At 35.6% G+C, this 19,819-nt stretch overlaps 1 protein-coding gene across 3 annotated transcripts in view; it reads right to left on the bottom strand.

The window, feature by feature from the left end:
* Nucleotides 1–19,819, bottom strand: part of UBXN4 (UBX domain protein 4) — a 45,865-nt gene that overhangs the window by 21,091 nt on the left and 4,955 nt on the right. For all 3 annotated transcript variants that reach the window (XM_027835600.1, XM_027835599.1, XM_027835598.1), the window contains exons 3-6: nucleotides 18,514–18,542; nucleotides 17,750–17,868; nucleotides 16,869–17,046; nucleotides 420–522 (exon numbers count right to left, since the gene is read on the bottom strand). In XM_027835600.1, the coding sequence (XP_027691401.1) occupies nucleotides 420–522; nucleotides 16,869–17,046; nucleotides 17,750–17,868; nucleotides 18,514–18,542 (429 nt within the window). The remainder of the gene's footprint in view (nucleotides 1–419; nucleotides 523–16,868; nucleotides 17,047–17,749; nucleotides 17,869–18,513; nucleotides 18,543–19,819) is intronic.

Below are 19,819 nucleotides of genomic sequence, written 5' to 3' on the forward strand. Positions count from 1 at the left end.
TACCTCCTTTTCTTCTTCCCAGAGGTGGTGGGACTATAAATGTATAACATTTAGTCAGACTCATTTGATATGTTGGTTAGTTTCCCTGAATTGCTATTTTTCTTATTTTTTTTTAATTCTATGTTAAAAGGGATGACATTTCTGTATAGAAATGAAGGCAATATAAAAATAAAAGTTATCAATAAATACTTTAAAAGAGAAAAAAGTTTTCATGAAGAAATTATGAATGTTCTAACATGAATATGATCTGTAAATATACAAATCAGCCAACTAAATAATCAAAAATTTCAACTAAACATTTCTATCAATCATTTTTGTTCTTTCTACAAATTCTCCAGAACAAACAGTAAATAACTGAAAATTTAAATCCCTTTTATGAAACAGATTTTTTTTTTAAACAGATTTTTAAAAGGGCAAACCTCTCCACTTTAACTGTGAGGTCTTCTTCAGCCTGGTGACCCATCACTCTCTCATCTGAACTGGCTTCCTGAGTGGGACTGGTATGACCTGAATTCTCTCCACCTTTAAAAGGGAAGGTGGGAGAGGAAGAAAGGCAAACAGGAAAAATACGGTATTTTAATAACAAGTTTTAAAGTATAAAAATGTATATTTTAACATTTGTTAATATTCCTATTTCTTAGTCGTCTTATATACTTATACTACATATACTATATACTTACATATACTATACAATTATTATATATGCTATAAGTATACATATTATATATTATATATAAACATATATACTATATACTTATTATATATTATACACTTACATACTTTGTTATATGTGTAACACATATAACACAACATTTTAGCAGATAATCATGCTGGCTTTCACTGACATCCTAATTTCTTCTATATTTCTAAAACTACTTCCTTATTCTAAAACTTTATAGTCAAAGCTTTGGTCTCTACTACTTGGAATTTCTAAGAAAGCAAGTGTCACAAAGCTGAGTCATGAATATTCCTATTCCATATCAGAATTAAGAATACCTTAAAGAGGTAGGTCGCATATAATACAGAATGGGCTTAGGAAATCTGTCCAGACCTACACTACTCATTCTCTAATCCATCTCCCTAGGAGGACAGATAACTATTTCTAAAAATACACATGAAAGGAGTTATGCCTTAGACCATATCCCATGTAACAAATAATAATGGAAACAAATCTCTAATGTGACTTTTGAATGGATCTGATCATTCAAGAGATTCTTCAAATAAGACTCTGGTAGACCTAAAAAGAGACCATCTGGTAGAGTCTGGAATGGACAATATGCATTGGGGCAATCCCAAGTTCTGGACTCAAAAGTTGAGAATATGGTCTCACACTCATAGCTAAGCATTCGCTTTAAATGCCTTCAAATATTTTTGCATCACAATCCTGCCAGGTTATGCAACATTGCTTTCTTATGTCGTCTTTCCCTTTACCTTAGTATAAGTCTCCTAGATAGTTTCCACATTTCATATACATTTTGTAAATAAGCTACGAACATATGGATATAATTGGTAATGTCCAACACATTTTATTACTCTGAACCTAAAGGGACAACAGCTCTCATTGAAAAAAAATTGTTATATACTTTTTAATCAATGCACAATGAAGATGACACCTTTCACTTAGAATTGGCCTTTACTTTCTTTTTCTTCTCTTATGATTGTTTTTCAATTTTTATGCTTCACCCACACAATTTCATCTCCCTGTTTTCTATTTTTTGATGTTTATTCAATTTTTTTATGTTTATTATCTTCACTATGCCTTGAACTAAAATAAATCATTTCAGTTCTATCCATGGAATCTGAAACATTTTAGACCCTTTAGCTAAAACTCTAGGAGTCTGTGAAGTACAATATCAAAAAAATGCTGAATATGCTAATGCTTGTAAAAACTCTAAGGATAATAAAAGCGTTTTTGAAGCCTGGGATAAAAATACGAATAAAGAAGAGACAGACTCATTGCTTGGTATAATATTAACAGATGCCAGAGAACAAGGAACTACTCAACTTCTATTTACTTCAATAAACTCTATTAAAGAGAATGATCTTCAAAGTGAAAAAAGTAGAACATCATTAAAATGGAATTTCCGGCCAAAAGTATTAGGAAGGTAACAGTAAAAGATCAATTAATCATTTCTTTAAAATTCAAATTATTCAGGCCCAGAGAAAGCACATCTAAGACACTGAAAAAACCTGAAGATGCAGGAAATACATTGATAATCTTTAAGAAATCAAGGGGAATGGTAGAGGTATCAAAATGTTATAAGGAGGAAAATGTTATCCTAATTTTCAAAAAGAGAGAAAATATTTGAGGAAACTAAGTGTAGTAAATTTGATGATATCTAACAAAAATTCTAGAGTAGAATTAAAACTTTTTTTCCTAGCAAAATTTCTTTTTAAATAATATCTTATTTTTTCCAATTACATGTAAAGACAATTTTAAACATTCATTTTTTTAAATAAAATTTTGAGTTGCTATATAAATACAATTACAAAACACTTTTTACACAAATAAAGTCAGATCTAAATAACTGGGAAAATATCAGTTGTTCATGGGTAGGCTGAGCTAATAGAATAAAAATGACAATTCTATCTATATTAATTTATTTATTCAGTGCCATACCAATCAAACTATCAAAAATTATTTTATAGGGCTAGAAAAAAATAATAACAAAATTCATCTGGAAGAACAAAAGGTCCAGAATATCAAGGAAATTAATGACAAGAAATGCAAAGGAAGATGGCCTAGCCATTCTAGATCTTAAATTGTATTATAAAGCAGCAATCATCAAAACTACTTAGTACTGGCTAAGAAAGAGAGTGGTGGATCAGTGGAATAGGTAAGGCACAATAGTTAGTCAATGACTATAGTAATCTACTGTTTGTTAAACCCAAAAATTCTACATTCTGAGATAAGAACTATTTAACAAAAACTGCTGGGAAAACTGGAAAATAGTATGGCAGAAACTAGGCACAGACCAACTTCTTATACCATATACCAAATGGGTACATGATTTAGATACAAAGGTTGATACTATAAGCAAATCAGTAGAATAAGGAATAGTATACCTGTCAGATTTATGGAGAATGAAAGAATTTATGACCAAACAAGAGATAGAGAACTATTAAATGAAAAATGGTAATTTTGATTACATTAAAAAACTTTTGCACAAAGTCAATGTAACCAAGATTAGAAGGCAAACAGAAAAAAACAATTTTTAAAACCTGTGTCTCTGATAAAGACCTCATTTCTCAAATATACAGAGAACTGAATCAAATTTATAACAATACAAGTCACTCTCCAATTCATAAATGGTCAAAGGATATGAACAGGCAGTTTTCAGATGAAGAAATTTAAGCTATCCATAGTCATATGAAAAGATGCTGTAAATCACTACTGATTAGAGAAATGCAAATCAAAACAACTCTAAGGAGTCACCTCACACCTGTCAGATTGGCTAACGTGACAAAATAGGAAAATGATAAATGTTGGAGAAGATGTGGGAAAGTTGGAACACTAATGCATTGTTGGTGGAGTTGTAAACTGATCCAACCATTCTGGAGAGCCATTTGGAACTATGCCCAAAGGCATAGACTATAAAACTGTGCATACCCTTTGACTCAGCAATAGCACTTCTAAAGCTATATCCCAAAGAGATCATAAAAATGGGAAAAGGACTCACATGTACAAAAATATTTATAGAAGCTCTTTCTGTGGTGGCAAAGAATTGGAAATTGAAGAGATGCCCATCAATTAGGGAATGAACAAGTTGTGGTATATGAATGTAATGGAATATTATTGTGCTATACAAAATGATGAGCAGGCAGACTTCAAAAAAACCTGAAAAGACTTGCACGGACTGATGCTGAGTGAAGTGAGCAGAATCAGGAGAATGTTGTACACAGTAACAGCCATGCTGTGCGATGACTAACTTTGATAGACTTAGCTTTTCTCAGCAATGCAATGATCTAAGACATCTCCAAAAGTCTCATGATGGAGGGGGCAGAGCCAAGGTGGTGGAGTGAAAGCAGTGACTTGCTTGAGCTCTCCCCTCAAACCCCTCCAAATACCTGTAAAAAATGACTTCAAACAAATTCTAGAGCAGCAAGTCCCACCAAAAGACAGAAAGAAACAAATTCCCAGCCCAAGACAACCCAGATGGTTGATTAGAAAGGTTTGTCGCACCGGACTGGGAGAGGAGTGTAGTTCAGCATGGGCCACAAAAGCAAAGACCAGGCCTCAGCGAACCTAGAGCAGACCTCAGGGGACTGAATCAAGGGGAGCTGTGGCAGTTTCCAGACTTCTCAACCCACAGACGCCAAAGACAATTTAGAAGGTTGGTAGGAAAGGTCTGTCAGACCATGGTGAGAGAGGAGCTTGGTTTGGCTTCAGTCCCGGCACAGCCCCAGGGTGGTGGCTGCTTCCAGAGCTCTCTGCCCACAGGCGGGGGCGGGGATCAAGTGGCTGATCAGAGGAGGATTGCAGGGATCTTTTTGTTGGTGCTGAGGCAGGATTATCTTGCTTTGCCCATACTTGGATCTGAGTTGCAGTCCAGGTTAGCGGTCCTGGGACAAGGAAGAGTGCTGGCGGTGGAGCTTGTGGCAGCAGTGAAGAGAGAATCCTCCTCACAGTTCCAAGGCAGAAAAGAGTGCTTATGGTCACTCATAGACCACAGCACAGGCCAGGAAAAGAGTAGACACCTCACCTTGGATCATACTACCTTGGAAAAACTGAAAATTTATAGGTCCCTAGAAGTATCTCTGACAACAGCTGCACAAAACCCCTGAAGCTTGGGACAGTACATTCTCCACGTTGGAAGCAGATCCCTACCTTAACAAAGAGCATAAAAAGCAAGTAATTGGCTGGGAACATAAGCAAACAGCGCAAAAAAAAAAGTCAGACCATAGAATCTTACTTTGGTGACAAAAAAGATCAAAACATACAACCAGAAGAAGACAACAAAGTCAAAGCTCCTATATCCAAAGCCTCCAAGAAAAATATGAATCTGTCCCAGGCCATGGAAAGAACTCAAAAAGGATTTTGCGAAGCAAGTAAGATAAACAGAGGAAAAACTGGGAAGAGAAATGAGTGATGCAAGAAAATCATGAAAATAAGTCAACAGCTTGCTAAAGGAGACCCTAAAAAATTCTGAAGAAAATAACACCTCAAAAAATAGCCTAACCCAAATGGCAAAAGAGGTCCAAAAAGACAATGAGGAGAAGAATGCCTTCAAAAGCAGAATTGGCCAAATGGAAAAGGAAGTCCAGAAGCTCACTGAAGAAAATAATTCCTTAAAAATTAGAATGGAACAAACGGAAGCTAATGACTTTATGAGATATCAAAAAATTATAAAAACAAAACCAAAAGAATGAAAAAATAGAAGACATTGTGAAATATCTTACTGGAAAAACAAATGACCTGAAAAACAGATCCAGGAGAGATAATTTAAAAATTATTGGACTACCTGAAAGCCATGATCAAAAAAAGAGCCTAGACATCATCTTTCAAGAAATTATCAAGGAAAACTCCCCTGATATTCTAGACCCAGAGAGTAAGACAGAAATTGAAAGAATCCACCAATCACCTCCTGAAAGAGATCCCCAAAGAAAAACTCCTAGGAATATTACAGCCAAATTCCAGAGTTCCCAGGTCAAGGAGAAAATATTGCAAGGAGCCAGAAAGAAACAATTCAAGTATTGTGGAAACACAATCAGGGTAACACAAGATTTAGCAGCTTCTATATTAAAGTACCGGAGGGCTTGGAATATGATATTCCATAGGTCAAGGGTCATAGGATTAAAACCAACTATCACCTATCCAGCAAAACTGAGTATAATCCTTCAGGGGGAAAAAATGGACATTCAAGCATTCTTGATGAAAAGACCACAGCTAAATAGAAAATTTGACATTCAAATTCAAGAGAAGCATAAAAAGGTAAACAGGAAAGAAAAATCATAAGGGACTTATTAAAGTTGAACTGTTTACATTCCTACATTGAAAGATGATATTTGTAACTCATGAGATCTTTCTCATTATTAGGGTAGTTAGAAGGAATATATATAGACAGAGGGCACAAGGTGAGTTGAATATGAAGGGATGATACCTAAAAAATAAAATTAAGCAGGGAGAGAGGGTTGTACCAGGAGAAGGAGAAAAGGAGAAGTAGAATGGGGTAAATTATCTCACATAAAAGAGAGAAGAAAAAGCTTTTACCATGGAGGGGAAGAGGGGGGAGGTGAGTGGGAATGAATAAATCTTACTCTTACTGGATTTGGCTTAAGTAGAGAATAACACACATGCTCAATTGGGTATGGAAATCTATCTTACCCTACAGGGGGGAAGGGGATAAGAGAGGGGTGGATGATAGAAGGGAGGGATGGTTGGGGGAGGGGTTAATCAGAAGCAAACACTTTTGAGAAGGGACACAGTCAAAGGAGAGAATAGAATAAATGGTGGGTGGTATAGGATGAAGGAAAATATAGTTAGTTTTTCACAACATGGTTATTATGGAAGTGTTTTGCATGACTACACATGTATAATCTGTATTGAGATGCTTGCCTTCTCAATGAGGGCGGCTGGGCAGGGAGGAAGGAACTTTGGAACCCAAAGTTTTAAAAACAAATGGTAAAAACTGTTTTTACATGCAACTGGGAAATAAGATATTCAGGCAATGGGGTATATAAATCTATTCTGCGCTACAGGAAAATAGAAGGGAATGGGGATAAGAGAAGGGGTGGGGAGTGATAGTAGGGAGGGCAGATCAGGGGAAGGGGTTTTCAGAATGCATGCTGTCTTGGGGTGGGGGAAGGAGAGAGATGGGGAGAAAATTTGGAACACAAAATCTTGTGGAAGTGAATGTCGAAAACTAAAAATAAATAAATTTTTTTTAAAAAGACTCATGATGGAAAATCTATCCACATCCGGATGCAGATGGAAGCATACTATTTGCTCTTTTTTTTCCTTGTTTTGTTTCTTCTTTCTTGTGGTTCTGCCTATTGGTTCTAATTCTTCTTTACAACAGGACTAATGTGAAAGTATATTTAATTAGGAACGTATATGTAGAGCTTATATCCGATTACATGCCATCTTGGGGAGGGAGGCAGAAAGGAAGGGGAATTAAATTTATAACTCAGAAAAGCTTATGGAAGTGATTGTTTAAAACTAAAAATAAATTAATTAAAAGACAAAAAAAAGAAAGAAAGGATGAGCAGACAGACTTCAGAAAAACCTGGAAAAACTTACATGAACTGATGCTGATTGAAGTGGGCAGAACCAGGAGAACATTGTATATAGTAACAGCAACACTGTGAATGACTAACCTTGATAGATTTAGCTCTTCTCAGCAATGCAAGGATCTAAGACAACTCCAAAAGATTCATGATGAAAAATGCTATCCACATCCAGAAAAAGAACTATGGAGTCTGAATGCAGTTGGAAGCATGCTATTTGCTCATCTTTTTGGTTTTGTTTCTTCTTCCTCATGTTTCTTCCCATTGGTTCTAATTCTTTTTTACAATATGACTAATGTGAAAATATGTTTAATATGAATGCGTATGTATAGCCTAAATCAGACTGCATGCCATCCTGGGGAGAGGGGAAGGAGGGGAAGAACATTTAGAACTCAAAATCTTATGGAAGCAAATGCTGAAAACTAAAAAGAAATAAATAAAATGAAAAGGAAAAAAAACTTTTGAGTTCCAAACATTCTCTATCCCTTCCTCCCCTCCCCTTTCACTAAAACAGTAAGCAATTTGATAGAGGTTATATATGTGTAATATGTAAAACTTATTTCCATATTAGTCATATTGTGCATGAAGAAATAGTAGAAGAGGAAAAAAACACACAAAAAAATAAGTGAAAATAGTATGCTTTGATCTGCATTCGGACACCATCAGTTCTTTCTTTGGACATGGATGAATAGAATTTTCCAGCATGAGTCTTTTAGAATCATCCTGGATCATTGTATTATTGAGAAGGGCTATGTCAATCATAGCTGATCATCACAAAATGTTGCTGTTACTGTGTACAAAGTTCTCCTGGTCCTGCTCACTTCATTTTGCATCAGTTCCTCTAAGGCTTTACAACTTTTCCTGAAATCTGCCTGTTCATCATTTCTCATAGAACAAATAGGATTCTTACTACATTCATATACCAAAGTTTGTTCAGCCATTCCACAACTGATGGGCATCCCCTCAATTTCCAATTCTCTGCCACCACTAAAAGAGCTGCTATCAATATTTTTGTACATGTAGGTCCTTTTCCCTTTTTTATGATCTCTTTGGGATACGGACCTAGAAGTGGTATTGCTGGATCAAAGGGTACGCATAGTTTTATAGCCTTTTGGGCACAGTTCCAAATTGCTTTCCAGAATGGTTTATCAGTTTACAACTCCACCAACAGTGCATTAGTGTCCTGATTTTCTCACATTCCCTTCAACATTTATAATTTTCCTTTTGTCATATCAGTCAATCTGATAGGTATGAGGTGGTACCTCAGAGTTGTTGTAATTTGTATTTCTCTAATCAATAGCAATTTAGAGCATTTTTTCACATGACTAGAGATAGCTTTGATTTCTTCATCTGAAAACTGCTTGTTCATATCCTTCGGCCATTTATCAACTGGGGAATGACTTTGTATTCTTATATTCTATATATTTGAAAAATTAGACCTTTACCAGAGATACTTGCTATAAAAAATTGTTTCACAGCTTTCTGCTTGCCTTTTAATCTTGATTATATTGGTTTTGTTTGTGTAAAACCTTTTAAATTTAATATAATCAAAATTATCCATTTTATATCTTGTAATGCTTTCTAGCTCGTTTGGTCAGAAATCCTTCCCTTCTCCATAAACTGTTGCTTGCTCTCCTAACTTGTTTATGGTATCACCCTTTATGTCTAAAGTATCCATTCTTACCTCATCTTGGTATATGGTATAAGATGCTGGCCTATACCTAGTTTCTGCCATACTGTTTTCCAATTTTCCCAAAGTTTTTGTCAAATAATGAGTTCTTATCCCAGAAAACAGGGTCTTTGGGTTTATCAAACACTAGATTACTATGGTCATTTACTACTTCATGTCCTGTATATCTAACCAGTGATTCTAGTGATCCACCACTCTATTTCTTAGCCAGTACCAAACAGTTCTGATGATTTCCATTCTATAATATAGTTTGTGATGTGGTTCAGCTAGGCCACCTTCCTTTGTACTTTTTTTCATTAATTCCCTTGATATTCTTGACCTGTTGTTCTTTCAGATAAATTTTATTATCTTTTCTAGCTTTACAAAATAATTTTTTGGATCTTTGATTGGTAGGGTATTAAATAAGTAAATTAATTAGAATTGTCATTTTTATTATATTGGCTCGGCCTACTCACAAGCAATTGATATTTTTCCAATTATTTAGATCTGACTTTATTTATGTGATAGTCCCTGGGTTTGTCTTGGAAGGTAGACTCCCAAGTATTTTATAGTGTCTACAGTTATTTTAAGTGGAATTTCTCTATCTCTTGCTGCTGGGCTTTGTTGCTAATTTATAGAAATGCTAATGATTTATGTGGGTTTATTTTATATCGGGCAACTTTAAGTTGTTAATTATTTCAAGTAGTTTTTCAGATGATTCTGTAAGTATACCACCATATCATCTGCAAAAAACAACAATTTTATTTCCTCATTTCATATTCTAATTCCTTTAATTTCTTTTTCTTCTCTTATTTCAGCAAAATTTCTAGAATAGAACAGAATGGAAATTGGCTTATGAGTAATTAAGAAATAAAGTCATGATGAGAATGAGCCACAACAAACTAACCTAACATCCTATTTTCACATTTTTACTAAACTAAGAGATCAGAAGTCCCCAAACATAGCATATACTTTGATTTCAGCAAAGCATTTAACAAAATAATCATAGCTTTGCAGACAGGATGGGGAAATATGGGCCAAAATAGTTAACCTAACATAAGTGTTAATTCTTTTTTTTTTTTTTTTTTTGGTAAGGCAATGGGGTGAAGTAACTTGCCCAGGGCCACACAGCTAGTAAGTGTCAAGTGTCTGAGGCCAGATTTGAACTCAGGTCTTCCTGAATCCAGGGTTGGAGCTCTATCCACTTCACCATCTGGCTACCCAGGTCAATTCCTAAGAACTAAAGAATCACTGAAAATGTTCAAGAAGAAGCTTGACAAATACTTGTTGAGAGTCAAAGCTTCATAAAATTCAGAGCAAAAGAAACCAATTCCCTCTTTTCAAGAAAAGGAAAGTGAAGTTCACAGATGTTGAAAGTGACTTGACCAAAATTTGTTGCTTAGGGAATTAATGTTTTTGGTATTCATCCTAGTTTTCTCCAACTCTTAAGAGTCTGTGAAGCTATGCCCTATAATCAAAAAAACATTGACCAATGTCAAGCTAACTCATAAAATTGTTCAAATGACATACTGTACTGCCAAACCCTAGGAGAGGCCAGGTAGAGAGGAAAATAATTTTATGAAGATTTGGACAATTTGTGATTTCTGACGGTCAGAGAAGAGAACCTGAAAAAGACTCTAGGTTATGCAGAAGGTTACTTCACTTGGGCAGGGGAGAGAAAGAAAAAGAAGTTAACTGTTAAAACAAGTGAAAAGAAATAGAGTATGTCTATCAAAATGCTAACAAAGTGAGAAGACACTAATGAGGTGAAGGTGAACAAATTCGGAGTAGAAGACCCACACACACATGTACCACAGCCATTGGTGAAAAGAGTTACTAGGAAGAACAAAGGACTGAAGATCTTGTTTCAAAAAGAAAAAAAAAAGCAACAATTTACAACAACCTACATAAGGTGCTCAATATTTGCCTCCTTGCCACAACCACAAAGTTTTATCTATGATCAGAGTGAAGGCTAGTCTCCCTCCAAGAAGAGAAAAATGCTTTTTACTCTCTAGCTCAGAGAGAATGCAGTCTACTCCCCTATTATGCCCCCCAAAAAGGGAAATAAAAGTATCATTGTAAAAAGAGAAAAAAAAATATGAAATAACATGACAGGAGAGAAATGGAAGAAAGTCGCTTGGAGCTCAACAGTGGATGAGAGGAGCACACATCTTCATTCCCTTCTCTCAACTCCTAGGGCTGCCACCTTAGGTTAGGCCCATATCATTGCCTGCCCGAAATACTGCAATAAATTTTTACCAGTTGGTCCCACTGTTTAAAGTCTTTCCCCCCTTCTCCAATCATCTACAAAGCTTCTAAAACAATAACCTCAAAGCATCAATCTGAGCGTATCACTTTTCTGCTCAAAAATCTTCAAGGGCTCCTTATGGCTACAAATTTTTTATCTTGGCACTCAAAGCCCTCCAAAGACTGATGATAACCAACCTTTCCAGACTGATTTCACTTCACTCTCCTTTACTCATTCTACATTTTACCAAAATCGTCCTATTTGCTTCTCTCCAAATTTAGCATTTTACCTGTCTCCAGTCCTTCACAGGATTCCTCAAGTCTGAAAGTATATATATTCTTCACATGTCTGATAATTACTAGCTTCCTTAAAAACTCAGGTAAGGTGTTAACTCTTATAGGAAGCCTTTCTTGATTTCTCTAGTTGTTAGTGCTTTCTGCCTTTTCAATTATCTAACTAATATATCCATTTACATGTTGTATTCCACTGTGGAATGTAAACTCCTTGAAGGTAACCACTATTTCTTGTTTTTGTCTTTGTATCCCCAACACCCTGTCCACTGCTGTGCACATAAGAGGCATTCAATAAATGTTGAATGGGAATCCAAGGTGCTGTCAGGTTAAGGTATCATCCTGTTATCATCCTGTAATCATCCCAGGAGGAGCTAAGTTGTGGTGACTGCTGTCTCAATATAGAGGGATGTTGAGGTCAACTTGACAATAACAACAAAGATCTGCTGTCTTCCCTTAGCATGTATCTAGGCTATGATGGAGACCCTTTCAAAATTTAGCAGAACAGATTCCTCTAGTCCTTGGAGAATTTAATCCACTCATCTTTGGAACTTCCACCCTGAGACCATGCTGTCATGATTAATAAAAGGGTGAACACAAGCCTACCTAGCCCATTATATCCAATGGTTGACAGACCCCAGACCATGCTTCACCTTCATATCCCACCCAGCCACTGACCCATGCCATGCTGTCATCTGCCCCTGAAGGTGGGAACTGTCTTACTTTTTATATTTGAATTTTATATTTTATACTTAGCATAGTGACTGGTACATAGTAAATGCCTAATAAATGCTTTTTCTTTCATTCACTCATACTTCCGGTCATTCATGAGGGCATAAGTGATTATTTCTCAAGGAATCCGAATACATTTTTAAGGATTTTAAAGTGTTAGGCAAAACAAATGAAGAATTTTGGCATAAGTGGTGTTTTCATTGCTATAGCTGATCTGAAATTTAACTATTTCAGAAGAAAAAGTTAGATTTGGGAGATGCACAACTGGTTAAGAAGATGTGGTTTGAGATTAAGACTTGGATTTCTAGACTATAGCTTTTAATATAGGAATGATGGTATTTGAAATGGAGCACATCCGAGAAAGGCTGGTAAACACATATTTGTTTACAACTTACAAATGTAATCAAAAGACTGTTAAGTTGAAAATGATGGGGAATTCAGAAAATTACCTATATTTCAACTGTTAAGCTGAAAATGATGGGGAATTCAGAAAATTACCTATTTATATTGACCAACTGAGCTATACAGACTATAATGTAGGAAAAAAAAAAAAGGAATAGGGATGCTCCAAAACCCATAAGAAATAAATTCTAGCAAAGGAGCCAATAATGAAAACTATAGCTTCAGGTATCTATATACAAATGAACAAAGTATAGTTAACAAGCAAGGTGAAACAAAGGTTCTAATCTGAGGGGGCAGATTCAATTTCAGATGTTTCACTAAGACTTGGGATTCATTATAACTATGGCACTGACAAGGAATACTTTATTCAAGAGAAACAGGATAGGTAAAGGGAAGGAAAGAGAGGGCCTAATGGGCTTATGCATTAAGATACATTCATCTTTGACAAATCTGGGAACCAGAAGGAGTCAGCATGGTGAAGATCGATGGAGGCAGAAATAGATGTGATAGTTTCATCAGAATACACTGTAGAGGGGCAGCAGTGGATACAGCACTGGCCCTGAAGTCATCAGAATACACTGTAGAGGGGCAGCAGTGGATACAGCACTGGCCCTGAAGTCAGGAGGACCTGAGTTCAAATCTGGCCTCAGACATTCTCCGATTGCCTAAAACACACACACACACATACTACAGTCCACCTAGACAGAACAAGAAAATTAATGAGAGAATTGGGAAACAGATCACAAACTTCTACAGAGGTATAATATAATAATGTTAGGAGACTCTGATTATCGAATTATTTTTAGAGATTTGCTTTTACCAAAGACAGAGCAACTAATAGTTTTTTGGCTTGCCTTAATGACAGTTTGTTCTTTTAATAGGTTGAGGAACCAATGAGTGGAAATGTTATTTTAGATTTTGTTGCTGAAGCAGAAATGATGGGCACCTTAGGGAGAAATGACCACTCCATCTTACATTTTATGACAGAGAAGAAGACGAAAGCCAGACATATTCTGATGTTAACCCTCAATTTTTGGAGAACAGACTTCTAAAGCACTGGACAAAGTATAGGTAGGACCCCACAGTCTAAAATTTGTATATGGAAGTCAGCCTAGGAGGAAAGAGAAGCTCTCAAAAAATGAAGCTGAAGTAACTACAGTGAGAAAGAAGAGCTGCTTAAAGAAAACAATATGATTACACAGGAAACTCAATGACCAACTTCTATCTTAAAAAGACAGAAACAACGCAAGTAAGAGAATGTGAATATTAAAAATATGGCATGGTCCTTTGAGAATAATTTCAGGATTAAAAAAAGAATAATATAAGGAGCCCTAAAGCATGGGATAAGCTGAGGCTAGTGAGGAAAGCTAATGAAAACAAAAGTATTTTAAGCCATACACTGATAAAGACAGAAAGCTCAAAGAATGCACAGGATTGGTGCTAGGGATGATAACTACCCATGGAAAGACGGCAGAACTATTTGACTCTTATGCTGTCTTTTTCCTTATTAAGGAAAATGATCTTAGGACTGGAAAAAAAAAAGAACCAAAAAAGGCTAAAACGGAGTTGAAAACCAAAACGATGCATAGGGAGTAAGTAAGAGACCATCTAGCTATCCTTAATGAGTTCGAGTCACCAAGTCCAGAAGAAAAACATCTTAGGGTCCAGAAAGAATTGGCAAATATGATTGCTAAGACTCTATTACCGATATTCCAAAGATTATGGAAAAGAGCCACAGGATTAAAGGGCAAATATCTCATCCAGTCTAATAACTCTGTCAAAAATATAAGTAATGTTAGTCTGGTGTGAGCTATTCTTTTTCAAGACTTTTTTTTTAGGGGGGTGAGGCAATTGGGGTTAAATGACTTGCCCAGAGTCATACAGCCAGCGAGTGTTATGTGTCTGAGGCCAGATTTTAACTCAGTTCCTCCTGACTCTAGGGCTGGTGCTCTATCCACTGCGCCACCTACCTGCCCCACTGACCTATTTTTTTTTAAAATTGATACCCTTTGTTTTCATATGGATGGAAAGATGTGAGCCAGATGAAAGGATAGTTTAGATTCTGAATTACTAGACCGAAAGAGTAGTCATTAACAGTTCAATGTCAACTTGAAAAGAGATTTCCAGTTGAATGCTCCAGGGATCTGTGCTAGATTCTGTTTTTAACATTTTTAGCAGTGAATTGCATAAAGGCATAAATGGTACACATAAAATTTATATGATGAAAAGCTAGAAGGAATAGTTAACATGTTAGATGACAGAAAAAAGAAATCAACTTCACAATTAAAGACAAAGGTGGCATGGCCTAGATTGAAGTCTGTCTACAAAAAATCTGGGCGCTTCTTTTTTTGTTCTGTTTTGGTTTGGTTTTGGGTGAGGCAGTCGGGGTTAAGTGACTTGCCCACAGTCACACAGCTAGGAAGTGTCAAGTGTCTGAGGCTGGAATTGAACTCAGGTCCCCCTGACTCAAAGGCCAGAGCTCTATCCACTGTGCTGCCTAGCTGCCCCTGATCTCAGGGTTTCAATGGACAATGAGCTCAATAAGGTAGCAGTGTGACATGGCATCCAAAAAAGCTAAGGTTCTTTTGGTCTATGGTGTCGGAAAGGTATACTGTCAGCTGGAGACTGGCTAAGTAAGCTATGGCACATGAATGTAATGGAATATCACTGCATCGTAAGAAACAATGGCTACAATGAATACTGAGAAAAACTGGAAGATTATGAACCACAAAGTAAGCAGAACCAGTAGAACAATATACCTAATGAATACAACAATGTAAATGGAAAGAGAAACAAAACAATCAAAATGAAATGTTGTTAGGTAGTGTAGTGGATAGAACACCAACCCTGAAGTCAGGAGGACCCAAATTCAAATTTGACCTCAGACCAAACACTTGACACTTAATAGGTGTATAACAGTGTCCAAGTCACTTAGCCCCAATTGCCTGGGGAAAAAAAAAAAAGCAAAACAAAAATTAAATGTTGTGAAATTATAAGGACTAAGCTTGGCCCCAAAGAAGAGTTATGAAAATACATCTTCTTTCCTCCTTTGAAGAAGTGAGCACCATAAATACAGAACATTACATACAAAGTCAAATTTTATTTAATGTGTTAGCTGGCTTTACTAGGCTTGTTTTTTTTTCTCTTTTTGTTTTAGGGGACGGTTCTTTTCGGTGGGGAAGGATATGCAGTGAGTGATAAATATAGGAAATGTAGGTGAAATAAAAACAAAAAGCATCAATAAAATTATTTTTTAAAAGAGGGCATAGTGTCTTAGACCTAGGGTGTTATTAATGAACTTGGGTTCTATCTTGTCCTAGGAGAAGCAGGAAGTTAAAAAGAAGCAAATTTCAACTTAAGAAGAACTTTCTAACAATTAAAACTATTCAAATCAATTAAACAAATATTATTATTAATAACATACTCTATACAAGGAGCTAAACACTGATGAAGAAAGAAAAAACAGATACTCTACTAAGAACCTTACAATTTAATGGTGGGGGTACAGTGGGAGTGGAAGGGGTGGGAGGAGGAGGGGTGAAACAGAGGATATACAAAGCCTAACTAATGCTGAGGAGGGTTGGTGTTCCCTTCCTGAGGGAGAAGATATACTCAATGATGAGGAACAAACTGCCTCACCAAGTAATCATGCTGTCACTCGTCCTATATTAGAAATGTTCAGGCAGATACTAGACAACATCAACTATGCTAGAGAAGGGATTAAGCAGGACTAAATGACAAAGGTCACTTCTAACTATTATATTCTATAACTCTAACTTCTAAATTTATTTAGTCATATACATGCCATTTTAATACAAAAGGCACGTTCCATCATGCTACTTTTAAAAAAATACATTTATATTTATATATTTATTTTATATATACATATTTATTATAATATTTTTTAAAAATATATTCAGGGATGAAAGCATAATTGCTTCTATTCAGAACCAACAAGAATTTTAAAATGTACTAACTTCCCTTTATACCTTTTGATATTCTTCTTTGAACATGTACCTCTTATCTCCCATATGATCAGCCATTTTACAGTTCACATAGCTGAGGAAACTCAAAGAAACTTAAAAAATAAAAAAGTAGTGATGGAATTCTCTGAATTATGGTATAACACACAAATTTTCAAGTGAGTGAATTTTGACTATCTGGATTAAGACTTCTTATCCTGCAGCAATCCTTCAGCCATTTAGGTAATTATGGTACAAGTATTTTTTTAAAGACATTACTCATTATACAGTATTATTATCTGGATGGGCATGTTGAACAGCAGTAATATTAAAATTACCTATAGAAATGCTTGATTGTGTATCAGGAGATGTGGATGGTGTTTCACAGAGCTCTACACTTCTGGCTTGAGAATTTTCTGAAGTGTTGTTATGTTCAAAAGAAGAACAAGGGTTAGAAACTAGATTAGCTGATTGGCTCCCAATTCCAACCGATGCTTCACTTTTTAGTGTGTGCATCTGGGGAAAAACAAATGAGAATTTAATCAACACATAATGCTCTAAGCCTGTATTAATAAATAAGCCTGAAATGTAAGTCCAGATGATTTTTATTATGTAGGATGAAGGCGTATGCTAAGACCTCCTAAACACATTTGAACTAGCTTAAATAAATCTATAATCTCTAATTATAAACTATGCCATAACTGTATCAGATACTTTTGCTGTTTCTTGCAGCACAGAAAGAAGACCCTTTAAACATAACATTGAGTTTCATTTAAATCAATCTTAAAATTAAAGAAAATAAGGGTATAAAATGCAGTATTCGCTTGTTCAGTTTCTCTTCATTCTAACAGAAAGCAGTAAGAGCAAAGAATAAATATGACTTTTTACAGGAAGGAAGTAAAACAACATTGAGCATGCAGTACTGAAACCACGGGGAAAGGAAGAGCAGGGGCAAAAATGCAGAATGGGGTGACACAAAAGCCACATTTCTTCCGCGTATAAGCATGAGTATTTTTAAAGGTTACTTCACATGAACAGCTTGCAAAAATAAAACATGGCTTATTGTTGATTTCAGGTTACTTATCTTAAAGGTTCAATGTAACTGGCTGGCTCTGAATATGGCATGGGGCTTCAAAAGCATTTCTGTACTGAGTAAAAAATAACCCCTGCCATAGCATTTTCTTATTTTTATGGAAAGTATAATTCTGCTGCCTCTTACCTGTCTGACTTTGTGAATTCTGTTAACAAGCTCCTCTGCTGTAATGCTTCCGGCTATTACTTCCAAGGGAATTCCACTGTCTCCTATAAAGAAACTGGATGGAACACATACTACAGGATCTGTGCCGTAAAATAAAGGCTAACAAATTCATGTTGTGAAACAATTGGTTATTTTTATAAAACACTGGTAGTATACCAAAAAGGATAACAGCAGTTCCATTTTAACTGCCGCTTACTACTAGACTAGTGAGACCTTGGACAAATCACTCATGTCTGGGCCTCAGTCTCTTCAGTTATAAACATAAAGGGGTGAGGCTAGCTAACCAATCTATGATTTTATAAAGTATTCTAAGGTAAGTTAAATCAAACTATAATCTTGTACCTAAAGATGTATGATTTAATGAACCATATCTCTGAGTAAAGAGATCAAGTGTACTGCTTCTCTTCTCTTGACAACTTACCCCTTCATTCTCTTCCCTGTATATCTATCTTCTAAAAACTACAACTAGTTATCCTTGCTTGGCTTTCCTGACACCCACAGAATATGTCACACAATGAAACTGGCACTACAACTTTCATGATTTCACATGGTACACTGTTATTATCATAAATATTAAGGTATATCACTATAAATAAAAATACATGATTTCTTAGAAGAAAAAAAGTGTGTGATTTAAAAAAAAATTCACGAATTATTCAACTCAGTAAGGTTAAGTCATTCTTCTCAAACTTATACAACTTAATTTTTCTCCATTCAAAGGATACAGATTTGTGAGAATTGTAGACATGCTTCACTGTAAAACAAAACCAAATACATAGTCAATAGATTGTTAATAAATGTTTTCCAACTACTAGTTTTTTTTAACGAAAACTTATTAGTGGAAAAAACACTGGGTTTGGAGTCACAGGACTTGGGCTGAAGCTAGTTCTGCTTATGACCTATGTGCCTTTAAGCAAAAACTGAACTTCTGGGCCACCATTTCCTATCTACAACACAAAGAAGTTGGACCAGATACTTGCTAAGGTCCCTTCCAGATTGAGACTTTATGAAGTATCCTAAACACATCTATTGCTCCAAGATACAACAATCAACTAAAAGAAAAAAAAAACACCAATCTTATTACATTTAATTTGGGAGTGATTTATATTACTCTTTTCAGATGAATACAATCACTGGCCACCCACCAACTGGTCTGGTAACATAACAGTGCTGAATTGCATCAAACACATACCTCTCCTCCAAACAACAGGTTTTGACTGATTATGGTAACTGCTTCAAAAAACAAATTAATTCTTTTCCAAGAACTATACAGTTTGTTTCATTTTCAAAGCTTTTATTTCATAGGTCCTACAATTACTACCATTTGACATCACTTTAATTTCCTGTTTTTTATTTGGGAAGCAGAAAATACCTAACATTTTAACATTTTACACTCCCACCAGTCAATCCCTACAGAGGTTGTGAGTATCAATGGAGTCAGTTTTTAGGGATAAATATAAGGTAGTTATATTAAGAGGAAATGGAAAGTCACCTGGAATATTACCTTCTTTCCAAGGTACAATTTCTCCCAAACCCAATAACAACAAGGTTTGCACAATAGGCCAATTTCCATTTCCAGGCAGCATTATTGTCAATGCCTCAAAATCATCATGGGAAGGAGAAGTCACATGGTTTAAGGGAGAGAGCAGTGAATTTAGAGTCAGAAAATCTGGGTTCACATTTTGGTTCCACTATTTACTATCTATGTGATCTGACAAATCACCTAACATCTTGATGGCTTAGTTTCCTGACTTATAAAATGAGGCGGTTAGACTAGACAGTCTCTGAGGTCCTCACCATCTCTAAATCTTATACTACTAATGTTAGTCTCTAAAATTAAGCTGTCAAAAATACCTAGAAACAGATTTCAAAAGCATGAGACTTAAACTGAATTTTAGCTTAGAAACCAATCTAAAGGACCTAGATATCTTGAAGCTGGTTATCTAAAATTTCAAGTATCCTATATGATAATTTACTTCAGTTCTTTCCTAACTTTACATCAATATTTAAATACAATATTCTATTGGATGC

The sequence above is a fragment of the Vombatus ursinus genome, unplaced genomic scaffold, assembly GCF_900497805.2.
Source record: "Vombatus ursinus unplaced genomic scaffold, bare-nosed wombat genome assembly UNPS02014816.1, whole genome shotgun sequence".
Classification (NCBI taxonomy): Eukaryota; Metazoa; Chordata; class Mammalia; order Diprotodontia; family Vombatidae; genus Vombatus; species Vombatus ursinus.